This window comes from Aphis gossypii, unplaced genomic scaffold (assembly GCF_020184175.1).
Source record: "Aphis gossypii isolate Hap1 unplaced genomic scaffold, ASM2018417v2 Contig00733, whole genome shotgun sequence".
Classification (NCBI taxonomy): Eukaryota; Metazoa; Arthropoda; class Insecta; order Hemiptera; family Aphididae; genus Aphis; species Aphis gossypii.
The window spans coordinates 15,271-42,432 of record NW_026083255.1 but is presented as its reverse complement, the minus strand read 5'-3'; the positions used below and the strand labels follow the sequence as shown (position 1 = coordinate 42,432).

Below are 27,162 nucleotides of genomic sequence, written 5' to 3'. Positions count from 1 at the left end.
GTTAAGTATATGTACATTTATACAAAAATTGTTTAATATATATAATTGATTAAACTGAATTCAGATTTTTTTACATAATAAAATGTATTAATTATTATAATTTTGATATTTAACTACTAAGTACTAAGTTAGTAAAACTCACAAATAAATTGTATAAATGTACTCGATAATAATGCAATTCAAGCGTGACATCGATAATAATAGATTTAGATAGATATTTATATATTTGATTAAATTATTTAATAATACATTGTGTAGTTAAAAAACGACTAGATATATTTACAAGAAGTAATATTGTATTAAAAATTATAATATATTATAATATAATAGGTATAATATCATTATTATCTTTTGTTAAAGGGTTGTATAACAACCATTAATCACTAATAAAATAAAATATTATTATGTTAAACATAATATGTAAAATCATAAAATATTAAATAAGTACTTAGACAACTGATTGTAAAATATAATATACCTTGGGACATAAATATCCTAATTGCTGTATAACTTATTAAAACGCCTAGTACGAGTATATGCCAACAGATAAGTAAAAATACAAATTTTAACGTGAAAATTCATAAAAAAAATAAATTTATTAAATTATGACATTTTTACTATAGGTTACTATTTGAAATAAAAGTTGATTGTTTTTTACCTATAAATATAAAGATCAAAAATTTTAATTGCCTGTATAAATTTCTAGAAAAGCATAAATCTAAAATTTTGAAAATTCAATACTTTTTTAAATAATAATGAGTGTTCAACGATATAAGAATCATCTTATATATAGTTATGTATCTACATTCTACATACTACATACTTACAGTATTGAAATATGATTTTTTTTTAAAAAAAATAAATATGTAATTTCTGACCATTATAACATTGAACAAACATAAACAATATTCAATAGAGAACAACAATAGCATACTTAATACATAACTACATACAATTTGCAGTTTATGGTTAAAAATAAAATATTATTGCCATTCATATGTAGTATTATTATAATAATATAAGCACATAATATTTGTAAATTAATAAATAATATTTTAAAAATAAAAACATAAAACTAACATGCGTTATTAGGCTCTGCGTAAGAAGCAGCTATGTCAATTTGAAACAAAAATAAAAAATTAAGATGAAAAACTGTTAAATAAATTAATACAAAAAACTATGAAATAAATAAACAAGTAAAACTTAACATTTTAACATCAAATATACACTTATATAAATACTATAAATATTCATTTAATGGCTCTGAACAAAAAACAGCCAAGCCTGTTACAAAAGTAAAAATTTAAAAAATACTATCTTATAATTAATTAAGAACTTATTAGTCAATCAATATCAGTCACATCTATAACCACTTCATAATGGGTGTTGTTTTGGTTTACCAGGTACAAACATTTTTCTCCTCGTTTCAATGCATTTTTCAAATTAATTTCCTTACTAAAAAGCTGCCAAGTGTGTGTTTGAGTACAATATACATACACTGATGTTTTAAAATAAATTGCAGCAGCAAATATTTCAGTATCAGTACCCCAAACTCCTATTACAATTTAAAATAAGTTGTATTAATGGCTGGATCCACTTATTTTGAATAAGTAATAATATTTACATACCTTCATTTTCTATTTTATTTTTTTTTAAATATGACTGCAGCTGTTCTTCACCACCTACATACCTCAGTATTTTTTGATTTGTGTTTACAACCTAAAATAAATAAGATTAGGTAGTTAATTATTATTTAATTAAATCATTATAATTAATTTTTATATTACGGTTGCTATATTTTGTCTGATGGTTAAATGCTGTTCTTCAGTACCAGTTACTAAATAAGAAAAAGCTCGAAATAAACAATTTCCATCACCAATAATTTTTTGTATCTTATACGGATGACTCAATACTTTAATTTTCACATCACTTTCCAAACTTCGTATATATTCTAGTCTAAGTGCCCTACACTTGGCCTTGCAACGTGCTCTGATACTTATATTAAATGTAATATATAAATTACCATAGCCAACAATACTCTAAACCATGGGGACATAAAGGACATCCTTATAGTTATGTTAGGGTGAGCAACCAGGCAAGCAATGATTGGGTGTGGTTGGACTAGGACCGGATCTAATAAACAAAAGTAGAAAACAATCAAAAGTATCATCGCCCGTGTGCTTCTTATCCGCTGGGAGATAATAATATATAACTACTATCCGGTGACATATTATGGATACGTAATTGCCACCCGGTAGAGTATATTAGTTGCGGAATCACTCACCCGATAGAATATTATAGTCATATAATTGACGCACGCTATCGGCCGGATGACGCAAAGCGTGGGCAGAAGCGGATGCAGGTGCAGATGACCATCAGGGACCTGAAGGTACCGCGGGAGTCCCTGGACGATATATAAGGGGGCCCAGATTAGGCACAATTCAGACGTGATCCACCAGAGTTAGCGCAAGCACCTTCACGTCACCCAGTTTAATATTTTATGTCTCCTGGACTTAGAATATTTTTCACAAGTTTTATTAAATTAATTAATTGGACTTAGAATAATCTTATATATAAAAATGAATCGCAAAATTTGGTAAGCGCATAACTCAACAACGCCTGGACCGATTTCGCTCATTCTTTTTTTGTTTGGGACGTAATTGCCAGGAGAAGGTTCTTACGGACGAAAAATTTGAGAAAGTTATCGGGTTAGAGAAATATGACGAGGTGGTGATGAAATTACAGAATCGCCATCTATCCAGCAAATAGTCAACTAAATTATTTTTGGTAGTCAATGGCAACCATTTAAATAAAATAAATCATTTATTTAAAATGTTTTTAAAAATGCATGCAAATAGACATACAAACCTAAATCGTTGTCATAGTAAAAAAAGAAATTAAAAATCTTTATACATAAAAATGAAGACAAAAATGTATAAAAATTCATCAATTAAGAACAGCTGAACCGATTTCGCTAATTATTTTTTAGGAGTATTTGTTATTGTCTGGAGAAGGTTTTTACGAAAGAAAATTTTTAAAAAGTCAACCGAATAAGTAGAAAAAGTGCAAAATCTATTCATTGATGTCTGGGATTTGAACTCGATACCATTGTCTTTATTTACTCTATAGTAGACGTAGACATCTAAACATCAGCTCGATGTACAATCAATATAATCTATGGTTTCTATAGTTATTTTAGTTTGGAAATTTGAAATTTTTTGAGTGAATTTTTTTTTAGTTCACAATAATCTATCTATCTTCTATCTTCTATATATATAAAAATAGAGACAAAAATGTATAACATTTCATCAATTGAGAACGGCTGGATAGATTTCGCTCAATCTTATTTTGTTTAGGTCGTAAATTCCAGGAGAAGGTTCTTATGTAAGAAAAAGTTAAGAAAATTGCACGGAAAATTAAAAAAAAATACTGATGACTACTATTACTGTTATTATTATTACTATTTTATTTTTGGTAATCATGGTAACAATTTTTTTGTTATTATTATTTATTTTCCCCATTTTTGTAACATTTTTCACTGATGATTCGCTCCTATTGGTCGCAAGAGAAGGTGCTTATGTAGTACAATTTTAGGAAAATCCACCAGAAAACTTCGGAATCGGGATGTAAAAAAACAACAACTGTCACTGCAGTCCAGCAAGAAAATAAACTATATTAAGGTCACTATTGATTATGATTGAATATAATAATTATAGACCTGTTGTTATATTTTGTTAAAACCATAACAACAATAATAAGAATTAGCAAAATAAGTCAATGTCTACAGTAAATTTAAAATTCACAGCAATAAACTAACATAACAAGTTATACCAAGTTTTATTGTTTTACCAACAGGCAACAATATAAAAATTACGAGATGGCACATTATTGTATTTTACCCACCGTAGTAAAATAAAAAAATGATATAACTTTGAAACTTAAGTGTTAGAAATTATAAGCTTACGTACACATCTCGCGGGGTCCGCAATCTACCATGTGTGGATTGCCTACATGATAATATACTGCTCGCATAATCATAAGAGAGTCTCACGGCAACGGCAAGCAGAATGACTATAATATTATGACTTGAGTAACTCACTGACTAATAAACGTAGAGCCTGAACAATGATAGATCGATGCTTAAAATTTACACGGTACATTCGTAAAATCGTACCACAAATTTAGTGTGCAATAAGAAAGCATTTTACAAAATTCGCATATTAAAGTGGTGGTTTCACAAGATTTTTGAGAATCAAAACGGTCAATGAAAATATATAAGTTTTGAACACCGTTAAACCGAATATTAAATAACAAATTAATCAAAATTCGAATCATATTATATAGAATTGGCATTTTTAACGGGCAACGAAGTGCACGGAGCCAGCTAGTTTTAAATAAAAAACACTTAGAATAATTTCGAGAGTTCAATTATTTCACAAAACCTTTCCAAATCGACATCATTCAACTGATTGTACGTGGCACGTTACAGCCTTTTGCCAGTGTTTTCCAACTGGATTGAAGTAACGCGTTTGGTCTTGTACCTGTAACGCCTGTACACACTCAATGTCTATACTTCTCTCTGGTGAACTACTCATTGGTTTAGGTTCATAAAATGTTTTAATATTTTTGAGTAAGTGTTTGGTTTTTAGTATTTTTTCTCCGTTTTTTAAAATACATAAATTGTTATTAATGATTTGATGAATTATATATGGTCCAATCCATGGCATTAAAGCCCATCCTCCTTTTCTGTCTTCCCGTCGTAGATTTTTCAGCAACACTTTATCTCCAACTTCAAACACGTTATCTGCGCGAGGATGCCTTTTGGCATAAGATATTTTTTGTTGGTTTTGAGCGTGTTGAATGTTTTCCGACACGTTGTCTTGAATTTTTTCTAAACATTAAAAAGTTAACTTTTATTTGTATACATCGTAAAATTTATTATTAAATAACTTTTATGTCATTTTAATTTTAGAATACGTCATATGTTGTGCAAATTAGAATTAATTAATTTAAGTATTTATGTATAAGTATAATGTTATAATAACGAGTGTCAGTAATAGGTATAATTCAAAAATTGTTTAAGCTATAATGATATATTTTTTTTTGTTTTAAATTTTTTGGCTTTTATACGAAAAAGTTATATTATTACTTAAAAATACTTTCTCAAAGGTTCCAATATATATCATATATATATTATATAATAATAATATAATATATATAATATTAAAATCATTGATAACTTTACCGAGGTATATACATTTTACTAACTGTAAACAACATATTTTATTATTTTAATTTATAATAAAACTTCTAACGATTATTTAAAAAATCTATTTTAGAAAACAAAAAACCAAAATAAATTAAACTATTGAAATTATATTTTTATATAATAATACCAAAATATTAATTAGGTCTTAATTGAAAAAATAAGTGTAAATATGTATGTACCTCTCATTGATAGCATACTCTGCAATGTTTCTTTAAACTTGTCTTCATTAAATTCTCCAGTGAAAACATTTTCCTCAATTTCATTACCACACTCGTTAAGTGAATATTTGACATCAACTGGAAGAATTGGCTCTCTTTGGTATAGTAGATCGGTATGCAAACAAAACACCTTGCAAGACGTTAGGCCAATCGATTTTATTTTCATTGTGTATCTATAAAATTAAGGTTACTATAGTTTTAATAACTATATTATTTAATATTTATCATACTGTAAGAGTTAAAATACTTTGAGCAAATAATTTTTTATGGTGCGATTGAATCTTTCGACAAGACCATTCGCCTGTGGGTGATACGGCGAAGTTACTTTATGTACAGTTCCGGTCAATGTAAATAATTCATCGCATAAATGATTACAAAATTCTCGACCCTGGTCGCTAATTTCAATTTTGGACAACCATGCCGACAAATTATTTCATCATAAATGAAATGAGCTACAGTAGATGCCTTTTTATCGGACAATGGACGTGCCTCACACCATTTACTGAAGTAGTCTATTGCAACTGCTGCATAGCGATACCCACTAACTTCTGGCAATGTGATGAGGTCTATGCCAATTTGCTTGAAAACCTAAATAATATTATATTTTATTAGGTAATTAGTTTAATAAGTTTAATAACTAGTTAAAAGTAATATAATTACCATTTTTGGTACGGGAATTGGATGTAACTCAGGTACCACTTTTAGTGTGGCTGGATTCACACGTTGACAAATATGCATTCTTTTATGTACTGTTTAGTGTCTAATGTCATCGAAGGCCAATAGTAACGCTGGTTTAAAATATTTAGGGTAGCATCCCTACCACGATGGCTAGAAAGCGCAACTGCTTCCTCAGATTCAGGTGAACCTTCGTGTACCATTTTGAGTATATTTACCCGTTCTTCGTTATCAAATATTACACGGGCACAATGTTTTTTATGGTACAAAGTATTGTTATCAACATAAAATGATTTTGTCTGTCTTCTAAAATTTGCTTTGTCATTTTTATGGTGTATACTATTAGGGTATCCATGACCTAATAAATATGATAAAACAGCTTTCAAGCTAACAGGCTCTAAAGATTTTTGACCATTTATGGGTTTTTCTCCAATTTTTGATTGGACCTTAGTGTCCTCCCATGGTCGAAACATTTTACAAAAACTATAAATAATAATAAAAAAAAATTACAAATTTATAAATTTAAGAAATCCTAATTCCCTTATAAATTATAATAAGTAATTTAGACGATAGTAGCCATTAAAATAACTCAACGCATTCCAATTAATTTGAAAAATTAAATTTAAAATCATATGAAATTTTTTATTTAATAATGCAAGTTTTGTTTTGTGACCGTTGTAGGTCACTGTAATGGATGTGATTGTAATTGAATAATCTAAAATCATCATATACGAAAACAATTTTAAGCGAAGGCGGTATATCAGTCTACATTAAAATAAATATTTTGTAATATTTTATACATTTTAATTAAAAATTTATTTTTGAAAATAATTTTTAAGTTTTTGTGATTTTAATCATTTTTTTTAAAAATTTGAATTTAAAATAGGTACTCATAAAAAAAAATCGTTAATATTTATTTTTTATATTTTTGAATTGCGCTATTATAATAGGTAACTTGTTATTTATATTGGTATTTTCTTTACATGATTTAATTTTCAAAATATTTTGCTTTTTAATGCTATTTATAGGCATTTGAAATATTCGTTTTTATTTCTTTTTTTTTTATATAAATATCGATTAAATTTTTTGGCCGTGTCAAAATACTTAAAAATTTAATACAAAGCTCCTTATAAATTATTCTTATAGTAATTCAAAAATTATAAAAATACACAGACACAATTTTTTTTATTAGCGTTTGAAGTTAGTAGTTAGTAGTTAGTAGTTCAGATATTCACAAAAATTTGTCAAAATCATGAATATTTGTAAATTATTTAGTGTTAATCATTTATAAACAATTTTGTATAAGTACCTAAGAATTGAAAAATTAATAAGGTTTTCCATAAATTTGGCTTACAATTATTATAAAAGAAGCTGAGTGTTGGCCAATAAAAATTATTTTATCTTTTTTCCGTTCAGAATCGTTTTTCATATACAATAATAGGTAGGTACTTTTTATTGGATTGAAATTTAACACATAAATAATAGTGACCCACTATACAGTAGAACGTTACTCACTCGATCTTTAATTCGATTTTAATATTTTTTTTGTCTATTATTTATAATATTTCCATACTATATAAATTATAGATGTAGTAATATTTAAAAGATTTTCTTAATAAAATATAATAGTACAAGACGTATACTGTATTAGCGTGTAATCAAAAACTATCTAGTCGTAATATAAATAATTTAATTTAGACTCTTAAGAGGATGTTAACGCACAGTTTGTTTTTTCTCTCTAACTCATACTCAACATAGATAAAATGCATTTATGCAGAATCATTTTTTGTATGATTTTGATAATTTTAGATAAAATCGCCGATTACAAAAACTATAGAACATAAGTTTTTCGAGGGTATGACACATCAATTTGTCTAAATATTGTCTCAAAACAATTTAAACATAATTTAAATTATTATTATTATTTTTTTTTATTTAGAAAGTCGAATACAAAATCAAATAACAATAAAATATAAAATCTACATGTCATACTCTTTAAAATATTACCTATATAGTATTTATAATTGGAGATTTTACACTAAGGTTGCTCAAAAACCATAAAGAAAAAAATGAAAGAGTTTTATCTATGTTGTGCGTGAGTCTGTGAAAGAAAACAAATATTGCGCTGACATCCTCTTAAGAAAAAATTATTCTACATCTTTAAAGTGTTATTTATTTATTATTTTTAAATTTTAACCAAAGATTAAATGTTTTTACAGAACGTATCATTTTTATGTCAGAATTTGTAGTTGTTATTTTATTATTATTTTTTTTTATTTTATTACCTATTATTTTTTATTAATCTTTTTGCTGCCTATTATAATATTTATAAAAAAAAATTTTTTTTAGTAGAATATCACGTGTATTAAATAAAGTTATACCGACACATTAATTTAATTCTATTGGTATTTCAAAAAATGCTATAAGTCAACGAATAAGTGCAACAGTGTATTAATATTTATAACTATAATTATATATTTATAATTGTTTTTTCAAATATCTAGTTGAAATAACCGTAAATATGGTTTCACTTATAAAATTATCTTGTATAATAGAAAATATATTTAGTAATTAACTTATAATTATTTTATAATATAACATATTTCTTATTGGATAATAATTTATTCTCATTATTTAACAAATATATAATAATATATTGTATAATTATTATTCGTTATATTCATTGTATTCAATGATAAAAGAAAAATGTTCATTTAATCATTAATTATTTTACATAGTTATATTATAATAATATTTTAATTAAGAAACTTACCTTTTACAGTCGTTGATTAACTATGGTAGTAGTATACATTTGTATGTTCTGCGCACTTTTGACTGCGGAGATTGCAAATTTTTAAGGGGGATTTTTCCCCTCAAACTTTTTTTTTCTCCGCTCTACCAGACTGCGGTGATTTTAAAATTTTTAGGTGGATTTTCCCCCTCAAACTTTTTTTTCTCCGCTGTACTAGTAAAAAACACTGATTCTCAAAAACCATAATGTATGTTCTGCGCACTTTTGACTGCGGAGATTTTTAAAATTTAAGGTATAGTTTCCGCCTTTAACCAATTATTTTTTCCCCTGTTACACATAAAGTTTAAACAGTGTATACACACTTCAACACTATTTATTTCCCTTGTAAGTTAAACATTCAGGTTACACAATAATTTCATTTTTTTTTTTTTTAATAAATTATAGATAAAAGTCGTTTTATTGAATTCATTTCAGTTCAGACAGTTCAGTTAATATTCAACCATCGTTCAATCAGGTTCTGTTAGTTTTAATCAAGTTTAATTCATTTAAGTTTTTTTTATTTTTTTTTTTATAAAAAATGAATTTTCAACAAATTAACAACAGTTTTTGTTCACTTGTTTCGTTAGTACGAAACAATGCATATCCTACATATCCAGAATTCACTACATTTATATCAAGATTGAAAACATTCAATTTATTTCCGTTGACTTCATCTCAAGATAAATACTCATTAGATGAAAGCGGTTTTATATATTCAGGGAAAAAAGATATTGTTGAATGTTTTTGCTGCGGTATTATACTGCATCGTTGGGAAAAAGAAGATAATCCATGGATTGAACATTCAAGATGGAATCCGAAATGTGTTTTTGTATTATTATCAAAAGGAAATCAGTTTGTTGAAAATGTAGTAAAAAAATATGATAAGATTATCGATATTTGTGATTGTGATTGTGGATCAAGGTCATATACTCATATGATACTGTTGTTTAGTTCATTTAACTTTTTATATTTCAATAAAAAAAAATCTGAATTTAATAAACTTAAATGTGTTAATAACTTATTTAATACCTCGTGAACGTATAGCCTAGTGGGATAACGCGTCTAATTTAAATTTAATATGTTAATGATTTTTAAAAAATGTTTCAGGTTCTATCGAATTAGGTAGGTAAGTATAATAACTCTTTACTGTTTATCCAACTAGACACTATACGTTCACATTTTTTTTTTCTTTTTTACCTTACATTTGTTTAGTTATAACATGTATGGATAAACAAAACTTGTTAGTTTGAGCTAAGCTGTCTAGTGATCATATTCATATTTCTAGAAAAAAAATACTGTTTACTGTTTTTTTTATTTTATCAATATGAATCCATCAATCGTTGTATCAAAATCTGTGTTCGATATTCGTCCTTTTAGTAAGAAAAGTGTAACCGTTGGACTTCTAGTTAATAAGCAAATTTCAAGTATTATATTATTAGAATGTAAATTAACTAAAAAAGTTGTAACGTTAGATCTTGATCAGTGGTGTAAGTTAATGTGCGAAAACAATTTTAATACAATTATCGAAAATTTGCATACTCGTTGTAAACGTGTTAAGATAGCTGATAATTTTTTCTACTCTGTTAATGTAAACCAATCAACTATAGTTTTATATTCTAATGATAATTATATAACATTATCTCATATTGATCTTCATCGTTTGAAACAATTACAACATTGTATTGACTTGTATATTGTTGAAAAACAGAAAAAATTGGAATCATACCAAAAAACGTTTGATACAGCTTATACGTTAATTAAGTCTGACGTAAATGGGTTACCATCATCTTGTCAACGAAACGAATTTACAAATCAATATATTCAAAATTATGATTTCAGCTACAGCAATATACAAAGTGAAGATTGTTCATTTATGTACGAGTTATTACAATTTCATTTTAATTCATTGTCGAACATGATATTACAAGATTTAGTGATGTAATATAAAAAAAAGTTTCTTAATTTATTTTAATTTATCGTTCTTGTTAAAAAAAAAAAAAATGTGAAATTAATACCACTTGTATACTAACTTTCAATATTTTTATTTTTATTTTTATTTTAACCTATAAAGAATTATTATTATTTTTTTTTTTTATCTAAATAATAAAAAATAAATGTAAATATAAAAATTTTTTTTTTATTAAATAAAATTAATCCAACACCATATCCTATTACACACATTTTATAAGTTTATTTTTTTGGTTGTGTCTGAGAAGGTTCTTGGCGGGATGTCGCATCATTTTGTCGAAAACAGATTGAATGAGCGTCACCATTTCTTTGGCTGTGTAGTTAAATCATCCGGATGCTGTCCTGTTAAAGATATTTTGAGTGAGCATTCAGCATGCTTCCATCTAAATAAGTTAGGTTAGGTTAAATTAAATTTTATTATAAATATTTCACTTTAGTTAAATATATATATATATATATTATTATTATTATTATTACCTATCTTGCAGAGCAACATTAGCAATTTTAGCACATTTATAATGTGCTATAGTCCAGTAATCTACAGCCGTATTGTCTACAGGTGTCTTAACCGTTAATGAACAATCATCCTTTTTTATATTTAAGGTGTTCTCTGCATCGGTTGGTATAGTTGGATCTGTTATTAAATCTAATATTTTGTCTGTATAACAAATAGCAGTGCTTTATAAAATAATAATTAAATTATATTTTTTTACTTTTTCGTAATATGTTATAAATTTATATAACTCACTTTTTCGTCTTTTTCGATACCGGTTTCTTCTCCGGTTTTACAGCTAACCTTTTCGATGTACCTTTTTTTTGAGATGTTGTTGCAATATTATCCTATAATTAAAATAGACGATAAGCTGATGACGGTTTACAAAATACATTTTTCATAAAATATTTAATGTCTTTTAATTAAAATAATTATATATTATATTATGATAAAAAAATAAATGTTTTTTTTTACTTACTTCGGAAAATACAACCGACTCCTCGTCATCGCTTTTAAATGAGTAGCAGGACATTTTTTCAAAATAAAATTAATTTTATTAAAAAAAAAGTCTAGATTGTAAAATCTGTTGAAGTATACTGAATATACTGTATCGATGAGTCTCTTATATATGTAACCACTTCTACTCCTCCTCTTAAGTCTAAAATAATCAGTTCAGCTAAAACACCAACTAGAATAAAATTTGAAAGGTACGTCTTTTCAATTCGAAAAAATAGAATGTAATAACAAGTGCGATTTGTATCTAAAATAATGTAATTGACTTCTACATTTTAATGTCAGATTTGAAAAGTTATATACAATTTAGCAAGGTACGTAAATTTAGCAAGGTAAGATTAAAATTAAATAATTGGTTATAGTAAACATGAAATAGAAACGTACGTATATTTTGGAGACTACGCCGCCCAAATAGTTTAATATAAAAGCGGTTGTGGTAGTATTAAGAATTAGACATACAGCTAGTTCAGTAGAAACACTATGTAGAAATCCGACCATTACATTACTTCATTCCTGTTGCCCTGAATGATATTAGTTGGTTAGATTTAGATAAGAATATTAATATATTAAATAATTGGTTATAGTAAAATATGAAATAGAAACGTATAGTCGAATTTCCTGTTTACCATGACACGTACGTATATTTTTGGGGGACTACTCCCAAATAGTTTAATATAAAATGGGTTGTGGTAGTATTAAGAATTAGACAAAGTTAAGCTTCACTCACGCATAGACCGATGACATTGTTCTATACTTAACAATACATCGAGCTTGCTTTTATTATATTCAGTGAATAAATAACTTTAAATTCAAACTTCTTACACATACGACAAAGTGGACTTCGTCGTTAAATCGTGCTGAACCATCTTCACCAAGACCGGTTCACTAGTCACTACAACTAGAAGCCAGTATATTTTTTTTCAAGCATCTCCACGCTAACAGAAATGTAAGTATTATTACTTTACTACTATTAACTAGCTTTAAATTAAATATTTACTATTATAATTTTCCACTATAAAAAATGATTTCATTTAATAATGGTATTTTACATAATTTACACCACAAATAGGTTCATTTGTATCAAAAATATAACATGTATTTGCGTTACATAAATAAATAAATTTTAGTTTTTTTTTTTTTACACCACGTTAAAAAAAAAACGAAATGAAATATGTAATTTGTACCAGCCCTAAAATTGAGTATAGTACGAAACATTTTGAATAGTTCAAAAAGATTAGTGTGTAGTACAACATTTAAAAGTATGTCATTTATTATAATAATAATAATATGTTTAATTTTATATCTTCACATTTTTTTTTCCAAACCACATATACACAGATACATCGTAAAAAATATTTTGTGTTGTTACGTCTTATACACTTAATTATAGTTATTATTTATTTTGTTATAATCAGCTTAGTTATAGTAAATGTACGGTATGTACACGGAATATATTCTGTGGTATATATATATATAAACAAAAAATAGTTACTAGCTTTTTCTTACAGAGTTTAGTTGATATAAATAGTTATAAATTATGTTTTATTTTTTTTTAAAAAAATAGTATAATATACTTAACAAGAATTTACTTATTTAATATATATATATATATATATTATATATTTAGAGTTTGTTTTACATTTATTTATAATTAAAGTATGATTGATTTTATATATTTTATGAATTATTGCTAAACAAAAATTTACTTATATATATACATTTTATTATAATTATAATTTTAATAATGTGAACAATGTTACAAATTATAATTTTAGTAAGTACAGATTAGATAATGCCCCTTTTTTAAATTTTATTTGGTGTGAATTATAAACTTGAAAAGTGGTTCAAATTATTTTTTTTAGATGTGGTGTAAATGAGATATAGTTTTAACATTACCTTTTTTATATTTAAAATAAAAAAATAAACGAATAAATATTTACCTATAATTTCAGAATTATAAAATGGAATCTCCTCAAATCGTATACCTCCGATCTTTGATTGAAGAATTACATTTGAAAGTTTTAGTAAACCAAAAAAGTGTTGATCAAGATGAAGAAAGAAAAAAAATTGACATAAGAGCTTTAAATAAAAAAATTAATAATTTATACAAAAAAAAAAATAATAGATCTAGTTGAAATAGATAGGTTAAGCAATGAAAAAAGAAACGTTTTAGATGACTATAATTTTTCTTATTATATTGGTGAAAAATGTAATAGGCGTATACGTTATCGTTCCTCAATTTTGAATAATCAACTAGAAGATTTAATAAATAAATTTGTTTAAATAAATCTATTTTTTTTTAACCTAATTTATATTATTTCTTTAATCTATTTTCCATTTTTTCTTTTTTTTTATACACCTACTTATATAGAAGTATTACTTTGTTCATAATAGCTTTTCCAAAACATAAAAAAAAAAATGTTTTTTTTTAGAAAATGGATTTACTTAACCATATCTTAATTGAAATTCATCGATTGGATGAAGAAATCGATGATAATGATGAGAAGGAAGTACAAAGTAAACATGAACAAAGAAAAACTATAATTTTAATCAAAAGAAAAATTAAAATATTAAGATATGAAAAATACTTAGCTAAAACACTTTTACAAGATATAAAAAAAATAAAAATCTTAAAAGAGAATATAATAAATTTGAGAAATGAAATATTACTTGTTAATAAATATTATGATTTGTATGGTTATGTTAGATTTCGAAAACAGACGTTAGCTTATCATCTGCATAGCGATTATTGTACATTATTGGATGATCTAAATTTATTAACAGAATCTTTTTGTTTGAATCTAAAATGATTTTTTTTTTTAAAAAAACTAAGTACTCATTGTTTATTTAACCCTTTCAGTCCCCAACGCCATTAGAATGGCATAATGATATAAAAGTCGTTATAAAATTGAATTTAAATTATTTCGTTGTGTAATACATGAATATATATGTAAAAACATGTGTAGAATACGTTAAAAATGATAACAATACAATTCGGACCTTATATAAAACGATAATGACAATTTATTGATAACAAAAATGTTTACTAGAATATTTGATTAATTTTTTCACATTTCATTGTATTATCAAAAGAAAAACAAGTTCTAAAAATCCGATATTTTTTTTCTTGTGTACACACTGATATTGTTATCAAATTATGAAGTGATATAGTTATTAACTTTAATCGTTATCATTTTATCGTAACTTAAATATTGTGCCATTATAATGGCAATTGGGCGTAATGTCGAAATTCTTATCAATTAATATTTACATTTTACACCACTGATAAACGGTTGTTAAAAACGATTATAGTTTTATTTTCTGTCAGTGCGAGTGTGCGACGTTTGTCTACGGTCGTTACCGTGTTATTTTAATTCCATTTTGTCTAAAGTAAGTTTTTTTAAGATTCTATTATACATTTATACTTATACTACTTATAATATAATATAATATATGACATTTTTTAGGTATTTATATGTAATGTCACGAAAACAACTCCGTGATTTTGATATTTTGGAATTGCTTGGTGACGGCCAAGACTCAGATTTATCATCTTTATCTGGTGATGATGATGATAACGTAGAAGAAGAAAATATATTTCCTACATCAGAACTAGACCGACTTTTAAATGATTTTACACATTTAAACGATGATGATGGCAATGAATTGTTTCCCGATTTATTTGATGTTGATATTCCTACTGGTGACGGTATGTTCAATTATCAATATTTTATAGTTTTATTGCATATATATTTATAATTTTTTTTTTAAACTCATATTTAGATGAAATAACTGAGGGCACTTCTACATCCCACCCAACTCAAAATACTGATTTTTTCATTCCATTTCAAACACCTACTATATCACCTATGCTAAATTTACCATATGTTGACAAAAAAGATATTAAGTGGGATATGAAACCATTGGTATGTAATGAAATTGACATCCAAGAACCAGTGCCTGAACTATCTACTATTTATAAAACATTAAATCCATTGGATTATTTCATGAATTATTTTCCTGAAGGAGAGTTTGAGAAAATGGCTAAATATACTAATATTTATGCCAAACAAAAAAATAAATTAGATTTTCATGATACAACCTCCTCAGAAATGAAAGTATTTGTGGGAGTTCATTTACTGATCGGTTGTTTGAAACATACAAGAATTAGGTTATATTGGACAAGTGATTTTAGAGTAAATTTAATTGCTGATAGTATTTCAAGAAACCGTTTTTTTGAGCTACGGTCTTATTTTCATGTTATAAATAATGATGAAATACCTGTCAACAATGAAGATAAGTTTATTAAAATAAGACCTCTTTATGATTCATTTCTCAAACACTGTAAAACATTACCCAAAAACACAAATCTGTCCATTGATGAACAAATAATAAAATTTAAAGGAAAGCTGGGAATAAAGCAATATATGAAGGGCAAACCTTGCCCTTGGGGTATAAAAATTTTTTTATTATGTTCTTCAAAAGGAATGGTCTATGACATGCTTTTATACCAAGGAAAATCAACAGAAATTGACCCTAATTTTCTTAAAAAGTATGGTTTAGGCACATCTGTTGTGTTAAAATTAGTTGAAAGCCTTGAAAAAAATAAACATTTTTTATTTTTTGATAATTTCTTTAGTTCATACAATTTATTTAACTCACTAGACTATTTAGGAATAAAAGCAACAGGTACAATACGGTTAAATCGCTTTCCTAAAGTCCCAATTATAAGTGATAAAGACCTAACTAAATTAGGAAGAGGTTCTTCATATGAGGTTAGTTCTAAAGACAATAAAATTGGTATAATCAAATGGTGTGATAATAAAATTGTTTGTCTTGGTTCTAATTATGTTACATCAGGAACACCAGACATAGTTAAGCGTTTCGATAAAAAAGAAAAAAGATATATTGAAATAAGTAGACCTGAAATAGTTAGACTATATAATAACTCCATGGGAGGTGTAGACCTCCATGACCAACTTATTAGTTATTACAGAATTTTTCTTAAATCCAAAAAGTGGACATTGAGATTACTTTTTCATGCTTTTGATATGGCAACTACTAATTCATGGCTACAATACATAATTGATTGTGAAGCTTTAAAAGTTCCAAAAAAAAATACCTTAGATCTTTTATCATTCAAACATATTTTAGCTGAATCACTTATACAATTAGGTAATTCAGTATTGACTCCGACAAGGAAACGTGGACGTCCTTCATCATCCCCAAAACCTGATGTTCCCAAGCCCCCAAAAAAGCATCGTAAAGTAGATTCAAAAAACCCCCCATTACAAATTATAAAAGATAGAATTGATCACTTTGCTTTTATCGATAATCTAAGAGATGGAACATTATGTAAACATATAGGGTGTACAATGAGAACACATATTATGTGTAAAAAATGTAATGTTCATTTATGTTTGACCAAAGATAGGAATTGTTTTTATGATTTCCATACTTAGCTATCAACTAAATCTAGTAGTTAACCAAAATAATATTTTATTATTTGTTCAGTTTTATATTTATAGAGAAGGTTCCTCTTACTATATATTGTTTTCATTGGTTATATTTATTTAAAAAATTGTTGTGTTATTCTATACTTAAAAATTTAATTTTGTTTATTATAAATAGCTAAGGTGCTAACAAAGTATTTTATTATATAAGACTATGTAATTGAAAAGACTTAATATTAATCCAAAAATCTCAAATTATGCTTGTGATATTATGATAACTAAAGTTGTTTTTATATTTGTTACAATATTATTTTTTTTTTTTACAATTAGTTATGTAAGTTATGTTATTAAAATATTATGTAACTTACAAGACTTATTCAAAGAATCTTATAGTGTGTAAGTGGTAAAAAAAGTTTTTATTTTACTTTCTATATTGTCTATTTTATTTTATAGAGAAGGTTCCTCTTACTATATATTGTTTTCATTGGTTATATTTATTTAAAAAATTGTTGTGTTATTCTATACTTAAAAATTTAATTTTGTTTATTATAAATAGCTAAGGTGCTAACAAAGTATTTTATTATATAAGACTATGTAATTGAAAAGACTTAATATTAATCCAAAAATCTCAAATTATGCTTGTGATATTATGATAACTAAAGTTGTTTTTATATTTGTTACAATATTATTTTTTTTTTTACAATTAGTTATGTAAGTTATGTTATTAAAATATTATGTAACTTACAAGACTTATTCAAAGAATCTTATAGTGTGTAAGTGGTAAAAAAAGTTTTTATTTTACTTTCTATATTGTCAGTAACAGTAAGGCAAAAGATTTATAAAAAAAATAAAGAATTGAACAGACTTTATTTATAATGTTTAGTATTTCATTAATTAACGCCCAATTGCCATCCTGATAGCATAACCTATTATGACCGTTAATGCCCAATTGCAATTACAATGGCATTATTCAATAACTCATGACTTGGTGATCAAAAAATTTTGAAATCAAAAATATTTCTTAGTTAGGCATAATATAAAACTAATTAGAAAGCAAACATTTTTTTTTTTTATCAGAACTTAATTTGGGACTGAAAGGGTTAAGAATTTTATTATTATTATTTTTTTTAAAAATGTAAAATAAAAAAAAACATACATTTATAATAAATTTAATGTGTTTTTTATTATTTCAGTCTCATTATGAACAGAAATATAATAACAAAAAAACAGCGTATGAACACGATTGGAAGTGGACTTATTGATATAGAAAGATTTAGAAAAGGTTCAAAAACTTTCATAATTAAGAACTGTGAAAATTATATAGATTACAAATTATTTTTTAACTATATTTTACATGAGTTAATTTTAAAGTTAAGACAATCGTGTATTAAAACGTCGATCAAATTTAATTTACACGTTGACGCTACTTACACACGTCCTATAACACATGATAAACAAGATGTGGCTTTTAAAACTTCGAATGTTTTAGCATGTAATTCATCCGATTTCGCTAGTTTGTTAAACATAAAGTTTGATAAAATATTAGCTGAAGAATCTGAATTTATTGCTAAAGGTTCAGGATGGACACTTGTTTCAATAGATGGATTACAGTTGAGAATCAATTTAGTAAATCCATTAAAAGGAGGTGCATATTTAGATTTACCTAAATTTATACGAGAAAAAAAGGCTATTATAAACGTTAAAAATAAAGATAAATACTGTTTTAAATATTCTATACTAACCAAATATGATAAGCGTTCTAATAAATCACGATTTAACCAAAAATATTTTGATTTTCTTGAAAAAAAGAATGGGTTAGATTTTAAATGTATTGATTTCCCAACACCAATAAATCAAATTAAAAAATTTGAACGTTTAAATAATGTTTCAGTTAATGTTTATAGTTTAAATAATAATGGTACTATTTTCCCTCTATTTATAAATAATAAAGAAGAAAAAAATCATTTTGATCTATTTTTTGTCAATAATCATAAAACATCACATTATTGTTACATTAAAGATTTTTCAAGATTTATTAGAAGTCAGAAAACTAAAAATTGTTCTAAATTAATTATTTGTAAGAGGTGTTTTACAACTTTTGGAAATAAACCATGTAAAAGTAAACTTTGGGGTGAAACAGGATTAACTGAACATAAAAAAATGTGTAGTAAGAATAAATTAGGAAGACCGATAATGTTTGAAGAAGGAAAAGAAAATAAATTCATATTTTTTAAAAGTTAGGTATAAAAAAACTTCTAGAATACCATTTGTTATTTATGCTGACTTTGAATGTATTTTAAAACCTAAACAGACAAATGAATTCACTAAAACTAGTAAAACTTATATCACACATTTACATGAAATTATGAGTTATGCATTTTATGTAAAAGTTGACTATAATATTATCACAGAAAAGTTAATGCAACAGTTTAAAATTCCAACAAACATAATAATTTACAGAGGTATTGATGCGGCAAAAAATTTTATGGAAAATATGATTGATATTTCAAAAAAAATAAATGATATTTATCAAATTAATGTACCAATGATTACGTTGACTGAAAAGGAGGAAAACGAATTTCAAATAGCAAAGGTTTGTAAAATATGTTTATTATCTTTTGAAGAAAATTAATTATATAAAGTTAGAGATCACTGTCATATTACTGGTAAATATAGACAATGTATTTGTTTTAAATGTAATTTTGAAATAACCAACCCATCATTTGTTCCAATTTTTTTTCATAACTTATCATACGATAGTCACTTTATAATTCGAGAACTTGGTTTTGATGACAAGAATATACATGTTATTCCAAATTCTGTAGAAAAATATATATCTTTTAGTAAAGAGGTTGCTCCGAGATTTAGTATAAAATTCGTTGATACATTCCGTTTTATGGCCTCCTCATTAAGCGAGCTTGCAAAAAATTTACTTGAAGATAAATCAAGGTTTAAAGAAACTTTAAAATTATTTTCTAATAAAACATTTGATTTAGTCATATGAAAAGGGGTTTTCCCTTATGAGTATATTGATAGTTGGAGTAAATTAAACGAAACTCGATTACCTTCAAAATCTGCATTTTATAACTCTTTAAAAAATGAAGAAATTAATAATAATGATTATTCTCATGCTAAAAAAATTTGGAAAGTATTTAATATTAAAACTTTGGGTGAGTATAGTGATCTTTATTTGAAAACTGATGTCACCATACTAACGGATGTGTTCGAAAATTTTAGAGATTTATGTTTATCTACTCTTAGTCTAGATCCTGCTCATTATATGACTGTTCCAGGATTTGCTTTCGATTGTATGCTTAAATATACTAAGGTTAAATTAGAAAAATTGACTGATTATAACATGCTTTTATATTTTGAATCCTCCATCAGAGGGGGTATCTGTCAATCAGTTAAAAGATATACTAAAGCAAACATACCAAACATTAAAGGTTTGAACTATAATCCTAATAAATCATTTTCATGGATTACATATCTTGATTGTGTAAATTTATATGGAAAATCGATGTTAAATGAGCTACCTTTCAAAGATTTCGGATGGGTTGATGACTTGAACATAGATGTTACTAAAATTCCTGATGATTCAAAAGTCGGATATATATTAGAAGTTGATATTGATTATCCTGAATATTTACATGAAAAACATAATGATTTCCCGTTTTTACCTTTAAACGAATGTCCTCCAAATTCAAAAGTTAAAAAATTATTAACTACTTTATCATCAAAAAAAAAATATATATATTACACTATAAAAATTTAAAACAAGAAATTGCTAATGGTCTTAAATTAGTAAAAATTCATCGAGCAATCAAATTTTCGGGCGAATCGGTTTTCGCCCAAAATCGACCTTTTGGTTTTTGCCCAAATGACCTTTTTTACCCAAACATAAAAAAGAGTGATTTGGTTTTCGCCCAAAGAAATATAATTCATAGGAAACGAAAAACATTTTGGTTACCACTGTCTATTAATATAAAAAAAACAATAAAATGCATTCAGTAAACGATAAACGATTGAATGGATAAAAAAAATTATAAAATTATAACCATCAGTAAAATAATATACTAATATCAGTTATATTAGGTATGGTTATTTTTGTAATATTACCTATAATTTTCAATCACTCTGTTTTGTGTAAAAAACACGCTGTATCCATCAAATAACGCTAAACGTTTCGTAACGTTTAAACGCAACGGTATTATTATTTTTGATTTAAGGTATGAATTATTACGATAAAGTTTTATTGGTTTACCCAATTAGTACTACTGTTAGTTTAGCGATCATCTTATCATTACTCGCCGATAAAGATAAGTTATAATCGATAATTGCGCTGAATGTACGGATACAATATTTGAAATAAAATCACATACCGCAGTTACGAGTCGTTCGTTCGTTCCGATATAGCATTTTACTTAAATTTGAAAATGGACGTTGTGTTTTTAGAAAGTAAAAGAGGGAAAAAAATGATTGCTTTCAAGAACTATAAGTATAATTTTGGTTCGGAAAATATTACAACTGGCTTAATTCGTTGGCGCTGTATTAAACGTATTTGTACAACGAAGATATACACTACTGCAGCAAGAATAGTAACGAGCGCACTAGATTCCATTGAACACGACCACGATCCATCAAACGTAAACGAAATTAATAGGCAAATTGTGAGTACAGCGTGTAAACGTAAGGCAGTAGATGATGCCCATACTTATCCAAAAAAAATAATACTAAAAGAATTAACACAAATAGTTCTTTTATAGATAATTTCACCAATGACGATATAAATAAAATTAGAAATGTTATATATGACAGTCGTAGAAAAGTTCTTCCAGTAATTCCTAAAAATATTATTGAAGCTCAATTAGCTTTAGAAAATATGAATGTAATAACTTGTAAAGGTGAACAATTTTTAATTCTCAATGATCAAATAAAAAATGTTGTTATTTTTTCATGCGAAACAAATTTAAAAATGTTATGTGAAGTCGATTCAATTTACGTTGACGGAACATTTAAATGCTGTGCTAGATTCTGGACTCAAATGTTTACTATACATGGTTCTAAAAATGGAAATTATATACCATTGGTTATTTGTTTGTTGCCCGATAAAATAACTGAAACTTATGCATATGTGTTTAATCAAATTATCAATAAATGTAATCTAATCGGACAAACTTTTTTACCCAAACAAGTAGTAATTGATTTTGAAATGTCAATACATATCGCCGTCACGAAAGTTTGGCCTTCAAGCCATATAATTGGTTGTAGATTTCACCTAACGCAGTCATGGTGGCGAAGCATACAAAAATTTGGTTTAGTCAGTGATTACAATGATAGTTCATCAATTATTGGTACATGGTTACATAGTACATTTGGTTTAATATTTTTAGAGCCTGAAGAAGTATCTGACTGTTTTGTCGAGGATTTAATGGCAGATTGTCCAATTGATGATAAGTTAACACAATACTGCGATTATTTAACTGAACATTATATTTCAGAAGACAGTACTTTTCCTCCTAAGCTTTGGGCATGTAATTCTTCAAGTCTTAGGCTAACTACAAATACATGCGAATCATTTCACTCGCACTTTAATAAAAATTTCAATACAAAATTACCGTCTATTATACCATGGTTAAATATTATTCTCCAAGTTCAAGTCGACATTTATGTTAAAATTAATAGTGTACATTTTTTGAAAATTTCGAAAGAATACAAGCGACAAGAAATTAACCAATCAAAAATTATGAAATACAAATCTGGTAGGCTCACACGATACGAATTTATAAAATCTATGTGCCATAACTTTAGTAAATAATTTAGTTTTTAATATTATACTATTTATTTTAATATGTTTTAATTTATATACAATTTAATTCATTTTTCTATGTTTTTATATATATTATTTACCTACATTGACTTATATGTTTTACACTTGCCTATATGTGCTATAATTTGACAAATAATTTGGTTTTTAATATTATACTATTTTTTTTAATATGTTTTAAATTTATATACAATTTAAATTCATTTTTCTATGTTTTTATATATATTATTTACCTACATTGACTTATATGTTTTACACTTGCCTATATGTGCTATAAATTTGACAAATAATTTGGTTTTTAATATTATACTATTTTTTTTAATATGTTTTAAATTTATATACAATTTAAATTCATTTTTCTATGTTTTTATATATATTATTTACCTACATTGACTTATATGTTTTACACTTGCCTATATGTGCTATAAATATGACAAATAATTTGGTTTTTAATATTATACTATTTTTTTTAATATGTTTTAAATTTATATACAATTTAAATTCATTTTTCTATGTTTTTATATATATTATTTACCTACATTGACTTATATGTTTTACACTTGCCTATATGTGCTATAACTTTGACAAATAATTGGTTTTTAATATTATACTATTTTTTTTAATATGTTTTAAATTTATATACAATTTAAATTCATTTTTCTATGTTTTTATATATATTATTTACCTACATTGACTTATATGTTTTACACTTGCCTATATGTGCTATAAATTTGACAAATAATTTGGTTTTTAATATTATACTATTTTTTTTAATATGTTTTAAATTTATATACAATTTAAATTCATTTTTCTATGTTTTTATATATATTATTTACCTACATTGACTTATATGTTTTACACTTGCCTATATGTGCTATAAATTTGACAAATAATTTGGTTTTTAATATTATACTATTTATTTTAATATGTTTTAAATTTATATACAATTTAAATTCATTTTTCTATGTTTTTATATATATTATTTACCTACATTGACTTATATGTTTTACACTTGCCTATATGTGCTATAAATTTGACAAATAATTTGGTTTTTAATATTATACTATTTTTTTTAATATGTTTTAATTTATATACAATTTAAATTCATTTTTCTATGTTTTATATATATTATTTACCTACATTGACTTATATGTTTTACACTTGCCTATATGTGCTATAAATTTGACAAATAATTTGGTTTTTAATATTATATACTATTTTTTTTAATATGTTTTAAATTTATATACAATTTAAATTCATTTTTCTATGTTTATATATATTATTTACCTACATTGACTTATATGTTTTACACTTGCCTATATGTGCTATAAATTTGACAAATAATTTGGTTTTTATATTATACTATTTATTTTAATATGTTTTAAATTTATATACAATTTAAATTCATTTTTCTATGTTTTTATATATATTATTTACCTACATTGACTTATATGTTTTACACTTGCCTATATGTGCTATAAATTTGACAAATAATTTGGTTTTTAATATTATACTATTTTTTTAATATGTTTTAAATTTATATACAATTTAAATTCATTTTTCTATGTTTTTATATATATTATTTACCTACATTGACTTATATGTTTTACACTTGCCTATATGTGCTATAAATTTGACAAATAATTTGGTTTTTAATATTATACTATTTTTTTTAATATGTTTTAAATTTATATACAATTTAAATTCATTTTTCTATGTTTTTATATATATATTTACCTACATTGACTTATATGTTTTACACTTGCCTATATGTGCTATAAATTTGACAAATAATTTGGTTTTTAATATTATACTATTTATTTTAATATGTTTTAAATTTATATACAATTTAAATTCATTTTTCTATGTTTTATATATATTATTTACCTACATTGACTTATATGTTTTACACTTGCCTATATGTGCTATAAATTTGACAAATAATTTGGTTTTTAATATTATACTATTTTTTTTAATATGTTTTAAATTTATATACAATTTAAATTCATTTTTCTATGTTTTATATATATTATTTACCTACATTGACTTATATGTTTTACACTTGCCTATATGTGCTATAAATTTGACAAATAATTTGGTTTTTAATATTATACTATTTATTTTAATATGTTTTAAATTTATATACAATTTAAATTCATTTTTCTATGTTTTTATATATATTATTTACCTACATTGACTTATATGTTTTACACTTGCCTATATGTGCTATAAATTTGACAAATAATTTGGTTTTTAATATTATACTATTTTTTTTAATATGTTTTAAATTTATATACAATTTAAATTCATTTTTCTATGTTTTTATATATATTATTTACCTACATTGACTTATATGTTTTACACTTGCCTATATGTGCTATAAATTTGACAAATAATTTGGTTTTTAATATTATACTATTTTTTTTAATATGTTTTAAATTTATATACAATTTAAATTCATTTTTCTATGTTTTTATATATATTATTTACCTACATTGACTTATATGTTTTACACTTGCCTATATGTGCTATAAATTTGACAAATAATTTGGTTTTTATATTATACTATTTATTTTAATATGTTTTAAATTTATATACAATTTAAATTCATTTTTCTATGTTTTTATATATATTATTTACCTACATTGACTTATATGTTTTACACTTGCCTATATGTGCTATAAATTTGACAAATAATTTGGTTTTTAATATTATACTATTTTTTTTAATATGTTTTAAATTTATATACAATTTAAATTCATTTTTCTATGTTTTTATATATATTATTTACCTACATTGACTTATATGTTTTACACTTGCCTATATGTGCTATAAATTTGACAAATATTTGGTTTTTAATATTATACTATTTTTTTTAATATGTTTTAAATTTATATACAATTTAAATTCATTTTTCTATGTTTATATATATATTATTTACCTACATTGACTTATATGTTTTACACTTGCCTATATGTGCTATAAATTTGACAAATAATTTGGTTTTTAATATTATACTATTTATTTTAATATGTTTTAAATTATATACAATTTAAATTCATTTTTCTATGTTTTTATATATATTATTTACCTACATTGACTTATATGTTTTACACTTGCCTATATGTGCTATAAATTTGACAAATAATTTGGTTTTTAATATTATACTATTTTTTTTAATATGTTTTAAATTTATATACAATTTAAATTCATTTTTCTATGTTTTTATATATATTATTTACCTACATTGACTTATATGTTTTACACTTGCCTATATGTGCTATAAATTTGACAAATAATTTGGTTTTTAATATTATACTATTTTTTTAATATGTTTTAAATTTATATACAATTTAAATTCATTTTTCTATGTTTTTATATATATATTTACCTACATTGACTTATATGTTTTACACTTGCCTATATGTGCTATAAATTTGACAAATAATTTGGTTTTTAATATTATACTATTTATTTTAATATGTTTTAAATTTATATACAATTTAAATTCATTTTTCTATGTTTTTATATATATTATTTACCTACATTGACTTATATGTTTTACACTTGCCTATATGTGCTATAAATTTGACAAATAATTTGGTTTTTAATATTATACTATTTTTTTAATATGTTTTAAATTTATATACAATTTAAATTCATTTTTCTATGTTTTTATATATATTATTTACCTACATTGACTTATATGTTTTACACTTGCCTATATGTGCTATAAATTTGACAAATAATTTGGTTTTTAATATTATACTATTTATTTTAATATGTTTTAAATTTATATACAATTTAAATTCATTTTTCTATGTTTTTATATATATTATTTACCTACATTGACTTATATGTTTTACACTTGCCTATATGTGCTATAAATTTGACAAATAATTTGGTTTTTAATATTATACTATTTTTTTTAATATGTTTTAAATTTATATACAAT

The 27,162-nt window shown here is 24.5% G+C and overlaps 3 protein-coding genes across 3 annotated transcripts; 2 read left to right on the top strand and 1 right to left on the bottom strand.

The window, feature by feature from the left end:
• Positions 1 to 1,089: 1,089 nt before the first annotated feature.
• Positions 1,090 to 5,653, bottom strand: LOC126555170 (uncharacterized). The gene is made up of 5 exons (XM_050210127.1): positions 5,449 to 5,653; positions 4,734 to 4,891; positions 1,788 to 2,039; positions 1,629 to 1,719; positions 1,090 to 1,555 (listed from the first exon to the last, which is right to left on the bottom strand). Exons 1-5 carry the CDS (start codon positions 5,651 to 5,653, stop codon positions 1,344 to 1,346), a joined length of 918 nt encoding a protein of 305 aa, XP_050066084.1. The 3' UTR covers positions 1,090 to 1,343.
• Positions 5,654 to 15,407: 9,754 nt separating this feature from the next.
• Positions 15,408 to 17,389, top strand: LOC126555169 (piggyBac transposable element-derived protein 3-like). The gene is made up of 2 exons (XM_050210126.1): positions 15,408 to 15,636; positions 15,711 to 17,389. Exons 1-2 carry the CDS (start codon positions 15,408 to 15,410, stop codon positions 17,387 to 17,389), a joined length of 1,908 nt encoding a protein of 635 aa, XP_050066083.1.
• A 1,191-nt stretch (positions 17,390 to 18,580) lies between these two features.
• Positions 18,581 to 23,130, top strand: LOC126555168 (uncharacterized). Its single transcript, XM_050210125.1, has 4 exons — positions 18,581 to 19,596; positions 20,561 to 21,089; positions 22,668 to 22,910; positions 23,092 to 23,130. Exons 1-4 carry the CDS (start codon positions 18,581 to 18,583, stop codon positions 23,128 to 23,130), a joined length of 1,827 nt encoding a protein of 608 aa, XP_050066082.1.
• Positions 23,131 to 27,162: the final 4,032 nt, after the last annotated feature.